The sequence below is a fragment of the Xenopus laevis genome, chromosome 7S (genome assembly GCF_017654675.1).
Source record: "Xenopus laevis strain J_2021 chromosome 7S, Xenopus_laevis_v10.1, whole genome shotgun sequence".
Taxonomy (NCBI): domain Eukaryota; kingdom Metazoa; phylum Chordata; class Amphibia; order Anura; family Pipidae; genus Xenopus; species Xenopus laevis.
The window spans coordinates 78,086,254-78,105,095 of record NC_054384.1 but is presented as its reverse complement, the minus strand read 5'-3'; the positions used below and the strand labels follow the sequence as shown (position 1 = coordinate 78,105,095).

The window sequence follows — 18,842 nt, the reverse complement described above, 5'->3', positions numbered from 1 at the left end:
TCACTTAAAAATTAGAATTGCGGTTACTTTAAGTCGGCCAAACACACGACGAGAATATAATTATAAGCCGCACGGCGGATGGCAACGCTACATCACACACGCTGCTGCCACTGCACTACACTAATCGCTATAAGGAAACGATGCGCCGGTGCACGTAGTACAGGCAATCTACCCGCAGCTCATTTGATTGGCAGGCTTCCCGTCTGTCTGGGAAACGTCGAACGAGCAGAACCCGGCCAATCACCTCACGGCAGAGTAAATCAAGGGAGGGGGAAGACCCGACGGTAGAGGGGCGGGGCTGCGTGTGACGGGGCTTCTATATAAACTCAGTGCGGGGGTTTAATCGTTTCTCCCCAGTCATTGTCGGAAGAGAACGGTTGCACCCACAAGGTAAGAGCGGTGTTGGGTGACAGTAGGGTGCTTCTGTATAGCTCCTGGGTGTTATTGACGTTTATTTGGGCGGCATGGTTATTGCAATTGGGTCAGAGGAGACCTGTTGGACGTACTTGGTTGTAGTGGGCCTGTAACTATATGTAGCTTGATGTGTAGTGAATAGTCAGTGCTGAGGCTGTTGCATGTCTAACACCTGTCTGTCACTGAGAGTTGTAGTTTAACATCAAGGTGTATGGGTTGGTGGTCCATGTAGGGTCATAACTATAGAGGAGGCAGACCCTGCAGCTGCAGGAGGTTTAGGGGGGCCCCATGAGGCCCTAATTCTTATACAGTTTCAATAAATATTAGTAAAACAAATCAACCTCTAGACATTTTGGGGGCCTGACAAATAATTTGCTGTGGGATCCAGTAATATTTAGTTATGCCACTGGGTCCATGTGTTGCACTCCAGTGATTAAAGTCTCATTCACTAATAAAAGACTTCGCCACCGTGTGGCTGGGGAGCTTTAGTGATGGAGTTGCACCGGTGAGTCTGACTCGCAGGTATCTGCCTCTATACGTGGCTGGTGTCTGTAGAATTCCTAGAGATTGGTGCTGCGGGTAATGACTGACATAAGGATAATCCCTTATCAGATGAGCCCCACACTAATCTGATCCTCCCCAGTGTGGGGCAGGAATGTGCTGCTCTAGATACTCTACTACTGGATCTACTGCGACACATGCTCTGCCTCAGCTGCTCAGTGCCACAAATAGACCCTCTCTCCTCTCTATAGGCCGGCCCTGGGCCGCTTGCTCAGATCTCTTACAGTTAACTCTTTCCTGCACATTTAACATCACTTTAGATGGGACTAGTTGAACTACAACCTTATGTTTTCCTCTAGCATGGGCTGTTGGGAGGAGTCTTTTGCCTGGCTGTGTTGCCTAAAGCTGTAGTTTATTAATGCGGTGTACTGCAGTGTTCTGTGCCCTGTGCATTAATAAAATCCAAGATGGCAGTTGCCCAGTCATCTTATAAGTAAAGGAAATGATTCATAGGTTTGAAATGGGCTTCTGATTTCTCATGGGTAATGATTTAACTGATCTGTCCCTTGGAACTGCAACCTCATTCCCCTGGTGTAAATACAAGGGCCTGTTCTTAAAGGAACAATAGCACAAAAATGAAAAGTTTTAAAAGTAATGAAGCAATCATGTACTGGTAAAACTGATCTGTTTGCTTCAGAAACACTACTTAGGTCTGGACTGAGAGTCAAAATTAGGCCTCTGTGTACCTGAAATGCCAGGGCCTATCAGCCCACAAAGAGGCCCAAACATCCCCCACCAGCCCACTAAATAGTGACTTTCTATGGCACCTTATAGCTGCCCCTCTGGCATTTGCCAGAACCCACAGATTGCCAGTCTGGGCCTGACTACTATAGTTCATATAAACCAGCTGCTGAGTAGCAATGGTGGAAATGAGAAAAAAAAAAGCTATATGGTACAGGATAAATGGTGGATAACATTATGTTCTACAGAGCTTATCTGCTATCTGCTGTGTAACCTGAGCCTTTTCTCCTTTGAATGGCTGCCCCCATTGCTACACAGCAGCTCATTTATATAAACCATAATAGTGTTTCTGAAGCAAACGCATAAGTTTGACCAGTGCAGGACAACACTGTATTAAATTTCTATTACTTTAACACAATTACATTTTTTTGATGTTACTTGTCCTTTAAAGAGGTCATTCATCAAGTCTGTTGACTTTAAAATATCCTTCCAGTCTATTGTATTAAGAGTTAACATGACTTTGCTTTAAAATGTTTCTTAATTCCTTATATAGTGTGCAGGAAATTGCCCAAGTTTATCTGCAGTTGTGCATCCTGTGAATTAACTGCTGACAAAATGGTGGCGGGAGGCGCCTAGTGAAGGTGTGGCGTGCTCCTACATGCCTAATTAAATGTTGCTATAGTAATTCTGTTGCTCCAAGCAACACACTTAATCTGCTGCCAAGGGACTGCAGAACAGTTCATGTAGAGTCACCGATAACGTTTTAACTGAAGATTCAGGGCTCTCTTTACCTTAAACAAATCTTAACGCTCCTCTACAGAATCTGGGGAGCATCCTTGATGTGCTGGAACCTAGGCCTGAGGGATATTGTAGAAACTCTTATGAATGTTGTAAAATACAACATAAAGTAATGTTTGTGGTTTATAAACGTTCATATGTTGGTTTAAAGGAGCCGTGTGGATTTAAGGCCACTGCTGGGTTGGTGTGATGCCTTCATTCAGGTGTGACTGAGAAACTGCACGTTCTCAAATTTGCTGCTTGTGGAATGAGCTAAGCTGCTCTCTAGACCCGCCTGCCCCTCTCGCTGCTATTGCTAAGGCCTGCCAGGTCTGTAAGGATAAAAGAAATAATGAGTAATCACCCCCACGCATTCACACAAGTTATTTAACCCATACTTCCTGGCTTGTGTGCTTGCATTGGATTCTCTCCTTGCTCTCACTTGTACTCGGCCTGATCCTGGCAAATGGGTCACATTGTCTCATGTTAAACGGGTTTTTGTGGCTGTTAAGGGATAAAAAAAATGATAAATTTATCTTTAAACATATACGTGCTATATGAGAACTCGGGATGCCACTCCCAGATACAGGTCTGTCGGCAGCTTTAGCGTCAGACCAGTTACCACATTGGGCTGCAATTGTTAAAATGCTCAGTTATTGGTCCAAGAGGCATCTTTGTGACAGGCAAAGGGTTAACGTTTGTGGGAAATGCTGCATTGGTGTGACGTAAAGGAGGTGGTGCAGAGAAGCTGTAGGAAAGGTCGGTTGCCAAGGACGTCGGCCATTGCAGTTGTCACAGATGAAAGCTTTCTAGTTCAGCTGTATTCTGCCACTGTCTCTTCTCTGACAATTTCCTGATGACATGTAAGGTTCCAATACTTCAGTACTTCTCTCCTGTTCAGTATTCTGCTGCAATAGGAAACATCTATTTACAGGGTGCATCAAAAATCAGTCTAAATGAGAGCTTCAAATATTCATTTTGTTTTCCTGAATTGGAAAACTTGTCCACAGGAGGCCTCCCCCCCCCCGGCCCAATTCTTCTTGGGCCTGAGGGAAAACCTGGGCAGACCTTTAACTGGGTCAATATATTAGTAGAAAGCAGGACAAATCCAAAGCAGTGACTGCAAGTGCTTTTATTGGGGAAGATTGGACCACAATATGTTTCGGGCTTGGCCCTTGCTTTCTACTAATATATTGATTGTTTCATTTTGGGGTGTGGACACAGGACACTCCTGCAGGAGAATCCACCTACAATTATTAAAGGTGAGCTACAGTCTATTTCAATTGTTTGACCTTTAACTGGGCTTACCACATAAAAATTTTGGTTGCAGAGTTCTATGCTGGGACAGTGACTCACTTGGGAGGTGCCCACACTGGTAATTTTGTGAGACTGTGTATGGAGATGTTCACTTAAAAAACCAAACATGTCTTTGGGTCTGACATACAATATCCCCAGATCTCATCAAAGCTAGTTTAACATTCCTCTGGATTTTTTTTTTTTTTTTTTAAATGTTAATTATGTGCCCCAGTATCATTACCCTGCTCATTTTTACATTTAATTATATTCCACAACAAGGAAATTGCATGAAAACAATCAGGTTTTTCCCGCCTAGGCCCCATTCATAACTTGTTACTGGCACAATGTAAAGTCTAGGCTAATGTTTTGGGCTTTGTACCAGTACAGTAAAGGTCTGTTCCATAGATGCCCTGGCTAGGTCATCACTTATTGGCTTAACAGTATAAGGTTGCGTGAAGGTTCAGTATGTAATACAGAATTTCTAGCTTATTAATATAAAATGTTGAAACTGCAATTCTAAATTTGTCTGATGTTGTTGCAAGCTTTTTTGAAAGTCTCTTTCCATAGAAAGTGAAAATGTCTATCAAGAACATCCGTGCACGTGAAATATTTGATTCTCGTGGGAACCCTACAGTGGAGGTTGACCTATACACTTGCAAAGGTGCATTTACTTTTTTTTTTGTATATTTGTAAACCCAATGAAATAGTTTTGCTTGCCCTGTTTACCTGTTTGTTAACTAGGTGCTAGGTAAATTACTTCCCTCAAGTTTCTGTTCCAGTAACATAACTTTGTACACCTAACTGTCTGTACTGAGTGGAACTGAATTCTCCGCAGGGATATAATGGAAGTTACACTTGCTCCCCATTATACTGCTTGCCAAAAACTGTATCTTGAAATTGCTCCCCATTGGAATGCAGCAGACCAAGTAATATCACATGGGTTATGGCAGGGAATGTGTGGTGCCCTCTCCTGTCAGACCTTACCCAGGAGAATTCTAGATGCTAATGAAGTCTTTCACTCTTGCTGTCCATTTAGCATGTGCCAAATGCAAATAGGAAATCAAGCTTTCAGCTGACTGGTGTAAAGAATCCAATGGCCAGCTTATTTCTAGTGATATCCAAGGAAGGCAGACTTGGAGGCATCTTTTATCTAAACTTATCCTAGATGGTACTGCCTGGCAAAAATAGCTCACAAAATAGAAAATTTCATTTTGTCTGCTGCCATCCAGCAAAACATCCTGTGTAATGTCTAAACTGTGGGTCAGTACTGAATTAAGCATTACATTTTTCATAAGTTATATTTCAAATGCCCATAATGCTCTAGTATACGGAAACACTTACTGCATGACCTGGAGAACTGAGTGAATGATGTCCTTTATATGCTATGCTTTATTGCCTTCCAGGACTGTTCCGTGCTGCTGTTCCAAGTGGAGCTTCCACTGGTATTTATGAAGCACTAGAACTCCGGGACAATGACAAGACTCGCTACCTGGGAAAGGGTAACTACAATGTTTTGTCCTGTTAACTGGTAGACTGTGATTGGCTTCAGTGTCAATCAACTTGTTGGCCTGCACCAGTATCTCTTCCATACCATATTGAAAAGCCTATTTTTAACTTTATCTCAATACAAGCTCAGCAGGTCATGGGCTGCTTTTTTTTTTTTTTTTTTTTTTTTTGTCCAGCCTAGTTTTAATATTACACAATACAAATGTATACTATAAAGTGCTTCATGCTGGCTTAATGTATAAAGACTTGAATCTGTGCTAAATTAGTCACCCTAATCTAAACATGCACCCATACTGTATTGTATAATCCTGTTTTCAAACGCCTCGAAATGCCAGTTAATCCAAGATGGAAGTCTCAAAGCAAAAAATATGTGTGCAAGAACAATTTGTGAAACAATTCTCTAGAGCAGCTGTCTATTTCTTTGAGGGCACACTTTAAACTTTTAATAAGGAAACATGAATTTTATAGCACTGCTGCACAAATAGGCATTTGAAGAGTTAACTCTTCAAGATCTAAGGACTCTGATCTAGGCCGGGTTACTGCCAGCAAGATCAAAGTGCACGCTGTTAATATAAAATCCATGGCGTTCTTATTTTACTAGTGCTACAGATTAACCAGGGACTGCCTACTGTAACCATACTATAACAAAGTTTATCTTGATGAAGATGCCTATTGCTATGTCCATGATTGGATAATGTGGCTGTTTAAATGTCAAATTGAAATGAGGATTTGTAGGATTAACTCCATTTTGGGCCTGTTTAGTGTGAGCAATTGGGAGAACCTAGTCACCTTGGTAACACACCTCACAACAGTGGGTCTCAGAATTCAGTGGCACCCATGTTTTGATTTTTGTCCTATTTGTTCTAGAAATGTTAATCCTTCCTCCCCATTTGCTGTCAGGTGTCGGCAGAGCTGTCAAATATGTAAATGAGTTTCTGGGACCTGCATTATGCACCCAGGTAATTGGCAGCCTGTGCTCCAACTGTCCCAATGCATGGGTTTGACTAACAACCAGGCAAACATTTCCAGAAAAGTTACAGAAATGACTCAAATGATGCGTCAAGCAGTGAACCCGAGGCTTCTATTCATCTCTGAAAGGCCTCAATTATGAAATGTGTCTGGAGCATGCAAGTGTGTAGTGACTGAATGTGCTTGTTCCTTCCAGGTGTGTCTAAAGCAGTTGAGCACATCAATAAAACCATTGCACCTGCATTGGTAGGCAAGGTATGGGCTTCAGTTTTATTAACTTGCTTGTGATATTGAAATTCTCTACATAAAGGGGTTTGTGTAAAATATAAGGGTACTGGCACATGCATTTATATTGCCTTGATAAAGCCTGCAAATGCTTTCTCACTGAGTGAAATTGCTGGTGGGAAAAACATAAATGCAGCAATTAACTTTTAGATTACTTGCAGAATGTACTAACAATTTGCAAGCTTTTGTTGTTACTAAATTGCAGTGTGAAATGTGCTATTGAAAAAGTCACTGTGCTATAGCTACACAAGCTGTCTGCCTCTTGGTTGGTATAGCTTAATTGTATACAGATTAAAGAACAGTTGTCCTTGTGTATGTATTTTTTTTTTTTTATTTTTTTTTTTTTTATTCTATACCTGGTTGCTAGGTTAACAGTCTACATTTAAAGTTTGCCACAGGCTTCAGTGTGTGTTCATATTGGTCTAGACTGCATTTTAGCCTTTAGCAACTGTGTTCACTAGCAGGCTGTACATCTTACCTTTACTGAGACTCTTTGATAAAGCAATGGGCCAATTTGCTCCCCTTGGGCACAGCTTGCCCACATTAACACCTGACTTTGGTGCAAAAATCTGCTGAAAGGCTAAAGTTAGTACATTCAGACTAGGGAGCAGACCAGCCTTCTCTATATAGATAAATTAAGAATCGTATGTGCATAGACTAAATAGTTAAAATAGACTGCCTTTGTACTGTTTGAAGAGAGAAGCGCCCTGAGCATAAGCCCCAATATTGCACAGCTTCTGGGTTCACTTAGTTCTTAAAGGGATGGTTCACCTTTAAGTTTTAGTTTCTAGATTTCTAGAATTCTAAAACTTTTCTATTGGGTCTCCTAACTCTTCAGCTATCAAATGGGAGTCACTGACCCCAATGTTCTGTAAAGCCGCGCATATTGTTGCTCCTTTTACTAGTCTTTCTATTCAGACTTCATATTCCAGTTTCTTATGCAAATCAATGCATAGTTGCTAGGTTAACCCTAGCAACCAGATTGCTGAAATTACATACTGGAAAGCTGAACAAAGTTAACTCAAAAACCACTAATAAAATGAAACAATTGTGAATTGTCTCCATCACTCTACATCATACTAAGTTAACTTGACAACCCCTTAAAGATATATTATACTGCACAATGGATTAGATCAGTGATCCACCAACCTTTTGAACCAGCCAGCAACATTCTGAAGTAAAAGGAATTGGGGAGCAACACTAGCATGAACAACTCTTGGGCTGCCAAATAAGGGCTATGATTGGCCATTTGGTAGCCCTTATGTTGATTGTCAACCTACATTGAGGCTCTGGCAGTACACCTGGTTTTTATACAACCAAAACTTACTTCCAAGCCTGGAATTCAAAAAATAAGCCCCTGCTTTGAGGCCACTGGGAGCAACAACTAAGGGGTTTTTAGAGCAACATGTTGCTCACGAGCTACTGGTTGGGGATCACTGGATTAGATCCACAACTGATCAGAACACTGGCAAGATCTTTATTGAAAGCACTACATGTGCTTATATTGGTCACACTGTGCCAAACTTTGCTTTTTATTTCATGGCTTATTAAGCTCTGTTTTCTCTTGACAGAATCTAAATGTTGTTGAGCAGGAAAAGATTGACAAGCTCATGATTGAAATGGATGGAACTGAAAACAAATGTAAGTGTTAACTAAGCTGCATCTGTTAATCTTCTCTTTTTTTAGACTTTTTAATGGAGAAATATTTGTTTAATTGTAGCCAAATTTGGTGCTAATGCACTCCTGGGAGTGTCCCTGGCAGTGTGTAAAGCTGGAGCTGCAGAGAAGGGAGTCCCACTGTACCGTCACATTGCTGACCTGGCTGGGAACCCTGAGGTCATACTTCCTGTACCGGTATGTTGGACATGTAAATGTGTTTGTGGTTCCTTTTAGTAGATTACTTGCCATTCTTTACTGCTGCACTGTAAGTTAAGGTGGCCATACACACTATTATTGTATTAAACTTTTTCAGACTATATTTGGTGGGCTATGACACATCGATCCAGGTTTGCAAATTCTGGATTGGGTGCCCTGGTTTAGTACTGAAACATCTGATACAGGTAGAATTCTATTGTTTTCTACCTGTATATCTGATCATTCATCTCTACACACACACTAACACAATAATTACTCTTTCCAAGTAAGTTAGTTTAAATCTATGGCCATCCTATGATCTAAAAGACAGCCCCTACCCCCCCCCCGCCAAACAATGGGAAGGTAACCCAATGGCTCCCTGACTCAAGACAACCACTCCTTAGTAAAAAAATCCATGTCCCACAGAATCTTTCAGTTGGAACAGCTTTGGATGAAAGCTGTTCCACCCTGAAGTGCTGGCTGTTTCCAAATATATGACTTTTACAACTAAAATCTATTTGGTTCAGGAATAAAACTTTATGTTGGCGAATTATTTGCAGTGGAAGCAAAGTAACTTAGAAATAAACACAAACCATGACATATCACCTTAACCCTGCTAAATGCATGCTGGTAAATATTCACTAATGAAACTTATTTTTGTTATAGGCATTTAATGTTATCAATGGTGGCTCTCATGCTGGCAACAAGCTGGCTATGCAAGAATTCATGATCTTGCCTGTGGGTGCAGACAGCTTTAAGGAGGCCATGCGCATAGGGGCAGAGGTGTATCACAATCTGAAGAATGTCATCAAGGAGAAATATGGAAAGGATGCCACAAATGTTGGTGATGAAGGGGGTTTCGCTCCCAATATCTTGGAGAACAAAGAAGGTAAGTGGTGGGCTTTTGATATTAAAGACATTTGATGTAAGTGTTTGGTTTCTGAACCATTTTGTGCTTGTTTAAAAATGGCTTGGAACTTGCTTGTAGAAATGCATAGGGTTGCCTCTGTTCAGTCCACAGTGCTAGGTGCCTACCAGCTGAGAACGGCTCAAATCTTTGTTACTGTATCCTCTCTCTAACATTCTCATTTCATGAGTGAACTAACCTATTTATAGGAATGTGTTAACATACTTGTGGTATGCAGCTTCCAATGTGTAAGTGGTTGAGCAGCCGTGCACCTTTAAAAATAACTTCTTGCTTGAGGGAGTACACTTCAGTTTCCCCATAAAAAGGCTTTTATAATATGTCACCCAACTGAATTACACCCCCTAAATCTGCAGGTACCATAAAACTCTAGGGCAGTGATCCCCAACCAGTAGCTCATGAGCAACATGTTGCTCCCAGTGGCCTCCAAGCAGGTGCTTATTTTTGAATTCCTGGTTTAAAGGCTAGCTTTGGTTGCATAAAGAACATGTGTACTGCCAAACAGAGCCTCCTGTTGGCTGCAATTCCACATAGAGGCTACCAATCACAGTCCTTATTTGGCACCCCCAGGAACTTTTTGCATGCTTCTGTTGCGCTCCAACATTATTTTATAATTGAGTGTGGCTCATGGGTAAAGGTTGGGGACCACTGCTCTAGGGCATGTACACCCTATGGCAATTTGAGGTTTGAACACAAATGTGTTCTTCCAACAATAAATTTCCATTTAGAAGTGTGTACATTTGCTTTACTATAGGTTTTCTTTATTTTGAGGTGTACATATCATACCCATATTTAGACTTAAAGAGCACTTGAGGTCTTTAGATGGTGGTAAATGCAAAGTCTGGGAAGGGGTTTAAAGGAAACAAACCCTTAATAAAAAACCCTACCCCCCCTGCAAATGCCCCTAACTCTTTACTTACATCAGGTGAGATACACTTGCCCATAAAAGAACATGCCTGTGCTCTGGATGGACCAGAGCTATGTATTTGGTAATTGTACCAGCATACCTGGATGTAAAATAAAGATGCTTTTCACAAGAACCTGAAACTGTAAAGAGCATAGTGGCTAAAATGTTATGGTTTGGGCCTCTGCTGCATCAGGGCTGGGCAACACATTATAATCTACTATGAATCAAAGTTGTACCAGAGGATGCGTGAGGTTAAAGTGAAACAATCTGTCAGAGGACTAAAGCTTAACCAAAGCAAAACCTTGCAGCATTCATTCAAAGTAACAGATTTTATAGTGAAGACCGTTACCAGTAGCAGCTACAAAATAGACAAACTGCCTGTTTTTTTTTTTTTTTTAGCAGAGGCAGGGTATTTTGTAGCTGCTAATAGTGTAACTGTAAATGACTGGGTCAATTGGGTGTACAAACAATGATTCTAATATAGCTTGCCAAATCTGTACTTTCAAGTGTGCAGATGTCTTAAAATCACTCTTATTTGCTGTCAAACCAGTCAATCAATCTAAATGTCAAGAAGCTGTGGGGGACTTGAAACAGTGCATGAAAGATTCCCCTAAAACATGTCAAATGAGCTCTGCATTGAATGGGAAATTGCAGTGTCTAAACATTCATAAAAGTTAATGAAAGTACCTGTTGGCAATCTGGACTAATGCTTTATTTCTTATTCTAGCCTTGGAGCTTCTGAAAACTGCCATTAACAAGGCAGGATACCCAGATAAGATTGTCATTGGGATGGACGTGGCAGCATCTGAATTCTACCGTGATGGAAAATATGATCTGGACTTCAAGTCCCCCGATGACCCCAGCAGATACATCTCACCTGACAAGCTGGCTGAACTGTACATGAGCTTTGTCAAAAATTATCCAGGTAAGTCATGTCGGGAGGGGAAGTGTCTAGTTTTAACTACAAATACAGGTGGTCATACATTGGATTATCACTAGGTGTCATAGCTTCAGGTATTACATTGTTGCCACTTGGCAAAGAGTAACCACAACTGGTGTGTGCCTGGTGAACTGTGTTCTGGGGAGGAAGGAACTGCACCAACATTAACTTAAGGGCTCATAGATTTGCCTGCAATTCGGCTTTGGTGTTCAGCCACAGGAGCACAAAAAGGAATGCAACTTCATTCATGGGTCCTTGCTAACACAGGTGCATGTAAATGCTGGATGCAGGTGGAACATGACATGCTGCATTTGGCCCTTAACATGCATCAGAGCAGAGCCCAGTTTAAAATTTGACTTTCATCCTGCTGTGGAACACACTAAAACTGAACACAGGCATGTAGGCAAAACGGTTTATCTGTGTGAACCCTAACAGACAAATGTTGGTGGTAGGGATGGTTTTTGTGCTTTCCATAACAGTGAATTTTCCATAAAAAGCCATGTGGGTCACATGTTTACATCTTTTGTTAACCAACACATTTTTGGCCTTTTGTGATTTCAGTGGTATCCATTGAAGATCCCTTTGACCAGGATCATTGGGAAGCCTGGACAAAGTTCACAGCAGCTTCTGGTATCCAGGTAGTTGGTGATGACTTGACTGTGACCAACCCTAAGCGTATTGCCAAGGCTGTGGAGGAGAAGGCTTGTAACTGTCTGCTTCTGAAAGTCAATCAGATTGGCACAGTGACAGAATCCCTGGAGGCGTATGTATCTACTTCAGCTTATGTTGCTGTTTAAACTCATTAACAAATGACTAAACATTAAATGTGTTCACTATATATTAAAAGTTAATGGGACATATTAACATCCCTTTGATCCAAAATATACCTGTTCATGCTGTAACTGGTGAGCAGAGCTGTGGAGTCTGAAGCAACAATTTTGGTTAGCTGGATCTGTTGCCAAAAAATTGCAGACTTAACTTTAAACACAAGTACTGAATATATAATGCTTCTGTGGAAGCTATGACAGAAACACTCTGTTAATAACAATGCTTAGTTCATTTTGGATTGTATTTAAATTTTCTACTGCGATCTGCTAGGCTCAGTTAATATAAAATGTAACTTTTCAAATTTTTATGTAGTTCAATAGTTTATTTTGGCTTAATTACCAGAGGATATTTTTGCGCTTTTTGCAGTGATAAAATGCCTGTTTAACTTCAATCATCATAGAAAATAAAATGGTAATATTAAAGGAACAGCAACACCAAAAAATGTTTTAAAGTAGTTTAAACAAAATACTGTTGGCATCTCAGTTAAAAGCTTCTTCAGAAAGAAAACTATAAATAAGCTGCTGTATAAGACGGGGCACTTTAAACTGAGGCATTTATATAGACTCCACAGCCCTGCATGTGAATAAAAGTTGCAATTCTGCAGGCAGTCTCCCCCATAGGAACCAAGAAGATGGACCTAATATTCACACTAGACTTTACTTGACATACTAGTATTAGAATATCCTCTTAGGCTTGTAAATGCTAACTGTCAATTTCTCCCCCTTGTCAGGTGCAAGCTGGCTCAGTCAAATGGCTGGGGTGTGATGGTCAGCCATCGTTCTGGGGAGACAGAAGATACTTTCATTGCTGACTTAGTGGTTGGTCTTTGCACTGGACAGGTAAGTGGTGGCCACAATGCACAGACTCGAATGCATAAGTAATGAGTATAGCAGTAAATGCAGAGTCATGGCAGTAGTATCTTTCTGCATAAAGTCTGTTGCAAACTTTATTTCAGAAGGTTCAATGTTTCTCACATGTGTGTGCATCTTTATAGATAAAGACTGGGGCTCCATGCAGATCTGAGCGACTTGCAAAGTACAACCAATTGCTCAGGTAAGTGATTAGACTAGGGTGTTGGCTACTATAAATGTCAGATCCTCTAGTACATTATTGCATCATTGGCTAAATCTTCTGAGCACTGTAGCCCTGCAACATCCAGGAGAGCCCCTGGTCCATTAAAATTAATCTTTCAATGAGGCCCTGCCTTATCTGAAAATATGGCTCCTTAGTCTTAAACTGGAAGCTTAATCCTAAATGGCTATGTCCCTCTACTGTAACACTAGAGCCTATTTTTAGAATGCTTTGTCACTAAAGTCCTAGTGGGGTAGAACTTTGGACTCATGGCACATGTAGTAGTCGTGTGTTTATGCAACTTGTAATGTCTGAATTTGTCTGTAGTAACTTAGTCCTATTTGGGTTATAGCTGTATGATCAAGCCACATTATTGTAATTCCCACTGCATTCTCGTGGTATTTGCAGCTTTAAAGGAATTTATTTTATTAAGGGGTTTTTTTTGTGCCACATTCAAATTTTAATCCTCTCCAATTCTAATGTAAATTTGAATGAGATTATCACACCTCAACCATGTAAACTGTTCTAATGCAAATATTCGCAACCTAACAACCTGCTGTGTTATCTTAAAGGAATTGTTCCGTGTAAAAATAAAACTGGCTGTGCAAAATAAAGTTTCTAATATAGTTGGCCAAAAATGTAATGTATAAAGGCTGGAGTGACCATGTCTCACATAATAGAACAGAACACTACTTCCTGCTTTTCAGCTCTCTTGGTTTACACTTACTTGTTACCAGGCAGTAACCAATCAGACTTGAGGGGGGGGGCACATGGGTCATATCTGTTGCTTTTGAATCTGAGCTGAATGCTGAGGATCAATTACAAACTCACTGAACAGTTATGTCCCATGTGGCCCCCCTTAAAGTCACTGACTAACCTAGAGTTATAGAGCTGAAAAGCAGAAGTTATGTTTGACATCCAGTCACTCCAGGCTCTATAAATTACATTTTTGGCTAACTATTAAATGTTGTTTTGCACAGCCTGTCTATTTACCCAGTTTGTTTTGTCACACTGAACTGTTCCTTTAAAAGTCAATGGCAGAGGTCCATTTAACCACTTGAATATGTGAGATGCCTTCCTGACTGGTTTCTTTTTTTTGGGAGGGAAAACTATCTGCAATTTTGGGTTGGGACTATTCAAATTTATTCAAGATTTTTTATTTACCTCCCATTAGAGTGGAGTATATTCAAGTTTATTAAGAGTAAAAAAAATTTTGACCCTTGATGGTCTGCCCATTAATGTATAGACTTGGTGTCAAGTTACTGTGCAAAATATTGCAGTTACTAAACAGACTAGTTTCAGAATGTAAATATGAAATTGGTCAGTGCTCTGCTGGCTACGCAGTAGGTGCAGAATTTACTACTTATGAAGCCTATGCATACCACCTCTTATTAAAAGTACAATATGATGGAGCTCTAAATGCACAATATACCACTTAAATTGATTTCTGGAAAGAACTTGTGCATTCCAACTCTCCTCTAACACTTGTATCTCTGTATAGGATTGAAGAAGAACTTGGCAGCAAGGCCCGCTTTGCTGGAAAAAACTTCAGAAAACCAGTTTTCAACTAATTGGCGACTTCCCTAGGCAATCGCCCAACTGATGTAGTAGCTGTGCACCTAGGAGAGACTACAAGAGGTGGCTTACTTGTCACTGCTGAGCCCTCGCTTAATTTCAGGCACTTCCAGCGATGTTAGATGTTACGGAGCCTCTCCCAGCATAACCCTGCCATCTTTCCAATTCAAAAGCTTTGCTGCTGCTGTTTAGGATTACTCCTAATTCAGTGTCACTCTGGTGCCTGCATGTCGTACTTGTTTTTTCTATTGTGGCTGTGGTCCTGGTCACGTCTTCTTTGTAGTCCTCTGTTCTCATCCTGTTGCAGTTTCACAATAGATAATGGTTTGTTACACTGTAGAGATGAAGAGGCAATAAAACTCTTTTGAAGGTGTTTTGGTTTTTTCTGTTTACAACCTGATCACATGATGACAGAAATAAGTTCACTATTTTTAATTTGACACATACGCTGTGTATTAATGGAACAGTCTCTATACAACATGGAGCCACAGGACAGTCTGAGCCTTTAGGCCTTGGTTTGCTCTCATAACACATTACTGGGTATATGAGGATGTCAGGCACACTAAACACCTTCTAAAGGTTACTGAAATTCACTCTCCCACAGGACCTTCAGTCTAAGACCTGCTAACCAGAGACTGAACTTTCTATTAAAGGGGAACTATCACAAATGAATTAATATAAGCTTCCTCATAATGAACTTCTTAAATTGATTACATTTTCTGAAATCTCTTATCTTTACTACTCCTCTCTCGGCATCTGTTTCTCCATTCTCTCTATGCAGCAGTTGGGTGTCCAGATATCCATTGACGGTTAGATCCAATCTTATGGGGGGGGGGGGCTCCTTTCCTAGCAGATGTATTAGAGCTCACTCAAAATAATGGATTCCAGTACAAGCTAAAACTAACAAAATAACTGCTTTTTGCATAAATTCTGCATGTAGAGACAGGATGTCTGGTGATTTTAATAGTAATCTCTAAAATCTAGGCAAAAGGAGCCCCCCTAAAAGATATATTTGATCATTCAACTCCTGAATGATGAAGACCAAATGAGAAGTAATAGATGCTGAGGAGTAGTTAAGATTAACTTTATTTCAGAAACAATAGAAGTTTTAGAAAGTTTCTTTCAGTGTGAGCTTATATTAAATTCACTTAATTTTCACAATAGTTCACTTAAGTTATACATAACCATTTCATCAAGAAACTATCGTCTAAATATAAAGTTTGCACAAGTAACATTTATGACATAATTGTTGTAACAACACCAAAAAAGTGCGTAAGATCTTGGGTAAACTTCAGGCTAACTTGTTCCATAACTTATTCCCCCCCCTTAAATGCAGGTTTGAGCACAAATAAACTCTTGATTCGTTTCTGCCTGGTTGTACGCTCTATTCAATTTTGCTCCTCAGTGCATTTGTTTAGCCATTGTATTTTCTTGCACTTGACGTATTTAGCGATCTATAGAGCAGAGGGTTACACTTTGAATGGGGGGGGGGGAGCACTTGGTTGTGTCAAAGCATTTAAACACAATATGCATTATAGTGCTCTGTATGCTTTAAATAAAAAAAAGCCCTTTAAATTGTTGCTCCTTTCGGATTCTTTCAGGAGCACCAGCAGACACCTGGGCGCACATTTACTTGCTCGAGTGAAGGAATAAAAAAAATTCAAATTTCAAAGTATTTTGGCTACTTCAAGCATTGAATTGTCTGAGCATTCGATAGTCTTAAGTACTGTCTCTTTAAAAAATTAAAAAAACCTACCGAGCATCAATGTTGGCCTATGGGGAAGGTCCCCATTGGCTTTCCTAGCTTTTTTTGATAGAAGGAAAATCGATCGATAGATTCAAATCGTTCGAAGGATTTAATCATTTGATCAAACTATTTTTCCTATGATGGAATGAAGGAAATGCGGCAAATCCTTCGAAGGATTTTACTTCTGACGGTCGAATATCAAGGGTTAATTAACCTAGATATTTGACCCTAAGTAAATGTGCCCCCTGCAGTAACTTAAATGAATGAGATTTGATTGGTCATTTGCAGATGGTCAGAGCTGATCCTATCAAATGTGGGGCCCGATTGGGACCATGTTGGCGGGGCCCCTAGACAAAGTGTTGCTGGCTACTGACACACCAAGTATTTAGGAAAATAAGGGAACACAGGCACAAAATAGAAAGGAAAGGGGCAGACAAGGTAAGAGAGGGATGAAATAGGGGCACATAATAGGGGCACATAGGGTAAGAGAGAGAGGGAGGAAATAGGAGAGTGGACTGGGCAGGCTGGGCCGATTCAGCTTGGTTGGATTGGGGGCAGGCAGGGCCTATCAAGGTTGGAGGAAAGCTGGGCCTATGAGAGTTGGGGGATAGGCTGGCTTATCAGTTGGGGGTGGGCTGGACCTATGGATTTGGGGATGGGCTGGACTCTCAAAGTTAGGGGCAGGCCAGGCAGCATCATGTGCTGAGGGAAATATCTGTGGTGCGGGGCCCTATTGGGCCCAATTGGTCCAATAGGCCTAAGGCCGGCCCTGCAGATGGTGGTGTGCTGAATTTCACCACGAGCCCATGCGTTTGTTGCTAGTATCAACTAAATGTAGCAAACTGTAACTGTTCATTATGTTCCTGAATCACTGATCTGCCAGACTGTGACACGAACATTAAACTTAATACTGGGAAAACTGTAAAAGATGGAAAGTAATTTAGACATTTTTGTTTTTGGTAAACAATCTGAAAACAGAACTGTAAATGTTTGGAAGGTGAACAACCCCTTTAAAGTGGACCTGTCACCCAGACACAAAAATCTGTATAATAAAAGTCCTTTTCAAATTAAACATGAAATCCAATTTCTATTTTTTATTTAAGCATTCATAGCTGTTGTAAGCTCATTTAAAAATCTCAGCTGTCAATCAAATATTGTCTGCCCCTCCTCTATGCCCGTGGCATAGAGGCGGGGCAGACAATTACTTTCACTTTCCATTCAGCACTTCTTAGATGTCACTGCTCTCCCCACATTCCCCTGTTCTCTTTACCATATAACTGTGTAGTCAGGGCATGGGGATGGACATCGGGTCCCCCATTCTGGTGCACAAACAAGATTCTGAGATGATACAAGGCTTGTCTTAATAACAGTGTCCACAAAATGGCTTCTGCCTGCTTGTTATAATTTTGAAATCCCAGACTGAAGGAAACAAGATTCAAATAATTTATATAGCGTAATTAAAGTATTTTTTCCTTGACGAATCTGATAAAATCTGATAAAATAGGATTTTGAATAATTTTTTTGGGTCCCCTTTAAGAGTGAAAATGGTAAGTCCTTTCCACCTGTTGTATATGGTAATACATTTATCCAGAAAGCTCTAAATCACAGACCATCTCCTATAAGGTTGCGTTTTAGTCCAATCTATTGAAACTTGTTCAATATTGAACATATTTGTTCTGAAGTTTTGCTCTAGAACATAAACTGTACCTTGTACTTAATCACATCTTTGATTTAATCCTTGGTTGAGGCAAAAAAATCCTATTGGGGTTATTGTTGCTTTTTAGTAAATCCAAATTCAATTTCCAAATTCAGAAAACATCCCTTATTCAGAAACCTCCAGGTCCCAGCATCCAGATAACTAGTCCTGTACCTGTAGTACTAAACCACTACTCCAATAAATATACATTTGAGTTTTTGTATAACACTTTGTAGCAGAGCCAGTGAAAATAATTTAAAATGTGAGACTCCTGGTTTTGTATTTATTTCCTCACAGAACAGCTTCTAGGCAGTGTAACTACTGATGTGACCAAACACTGTATTTAGCACTATTTTCCAATTAATCTGATAGATTTGTTAATATCTGCAACATTTGTGGGACTACAGGACAGGCAAAGCAATTAAGTGATGAACTTGCCACATGGGGCAATTGACCAATTAGCAGGTGTCATTTACTGATCACACACTGGTTACTAGAACTGGTACAAACATTGACCCTTATTACACTCCCATCTAGCTTTGTCTGTAGCAGAGATTTAAATAGTGGTGGGGTTAAACAACATGTTTTCAGGGAGAGTCCTTCTTGACATACTAAATTGGCCTGGATTTATACTAAAAATCAATCATAAATGAGTTATGGCTACACCTGAGATACATCAGTTCACTATTAAATATAAAGCGCTCTCCTAGCACAGTGCTGTCCAACTTCTGTGGTACCGAGGGATGGAATTTTTATGGTATACATGGTGGAGAGCCGACAATGGAAGCCAGTATTGACCACTCCCTGTTT

The 18,842-nt window shown here is 40.4% G+C and overlaps 1 protein-coding gene across 4 annotated transcripts; it reads left to right on the top strand.

The window, feature by feature from the left end:
* Positions 1 to 247: 247 nt before the first annotated feature.
* eno1.S (enolase 1 S homeolog) lies at positions 248 to 14,962 on the top strand. 4 transcript variants are annotated; one of them, XM_018226810.1, is made up of 13 exons: positions 367 to 390; positions 3,658 to 3,695; positions 4,297 to 4,390; positions 5,133 to 5,228; positions 6,401 to 6,459; positions 8,061 to 8,130; positions 8,210 to 8,343; positions 9,010 to 9,232; positions 10,903 to 11,100; positions 11,677 to 11,878; positions 12,674 to 12,782; positions 12,938 to 12,996; positions 14,516 to 14,962. In XM_018226810.1, exons 3-13 carry the CDS (start codon positions 4,306 to 4,308, stop codon positions 14,583 to 14,585), a joined length of 1,305 nt encoding a protein of 434 aa, XP_018082299.1. In that variant the 5' UTR covers positions 367 to 390; positions 3,658 to 3,695; positions 4,297 to 4,305; the 3' UTR covers positions 14,586 to 14,962.
* The last annotated feature ends 3,880 nt before the right edge of the window (positions 14,963 to 18,842 follow it).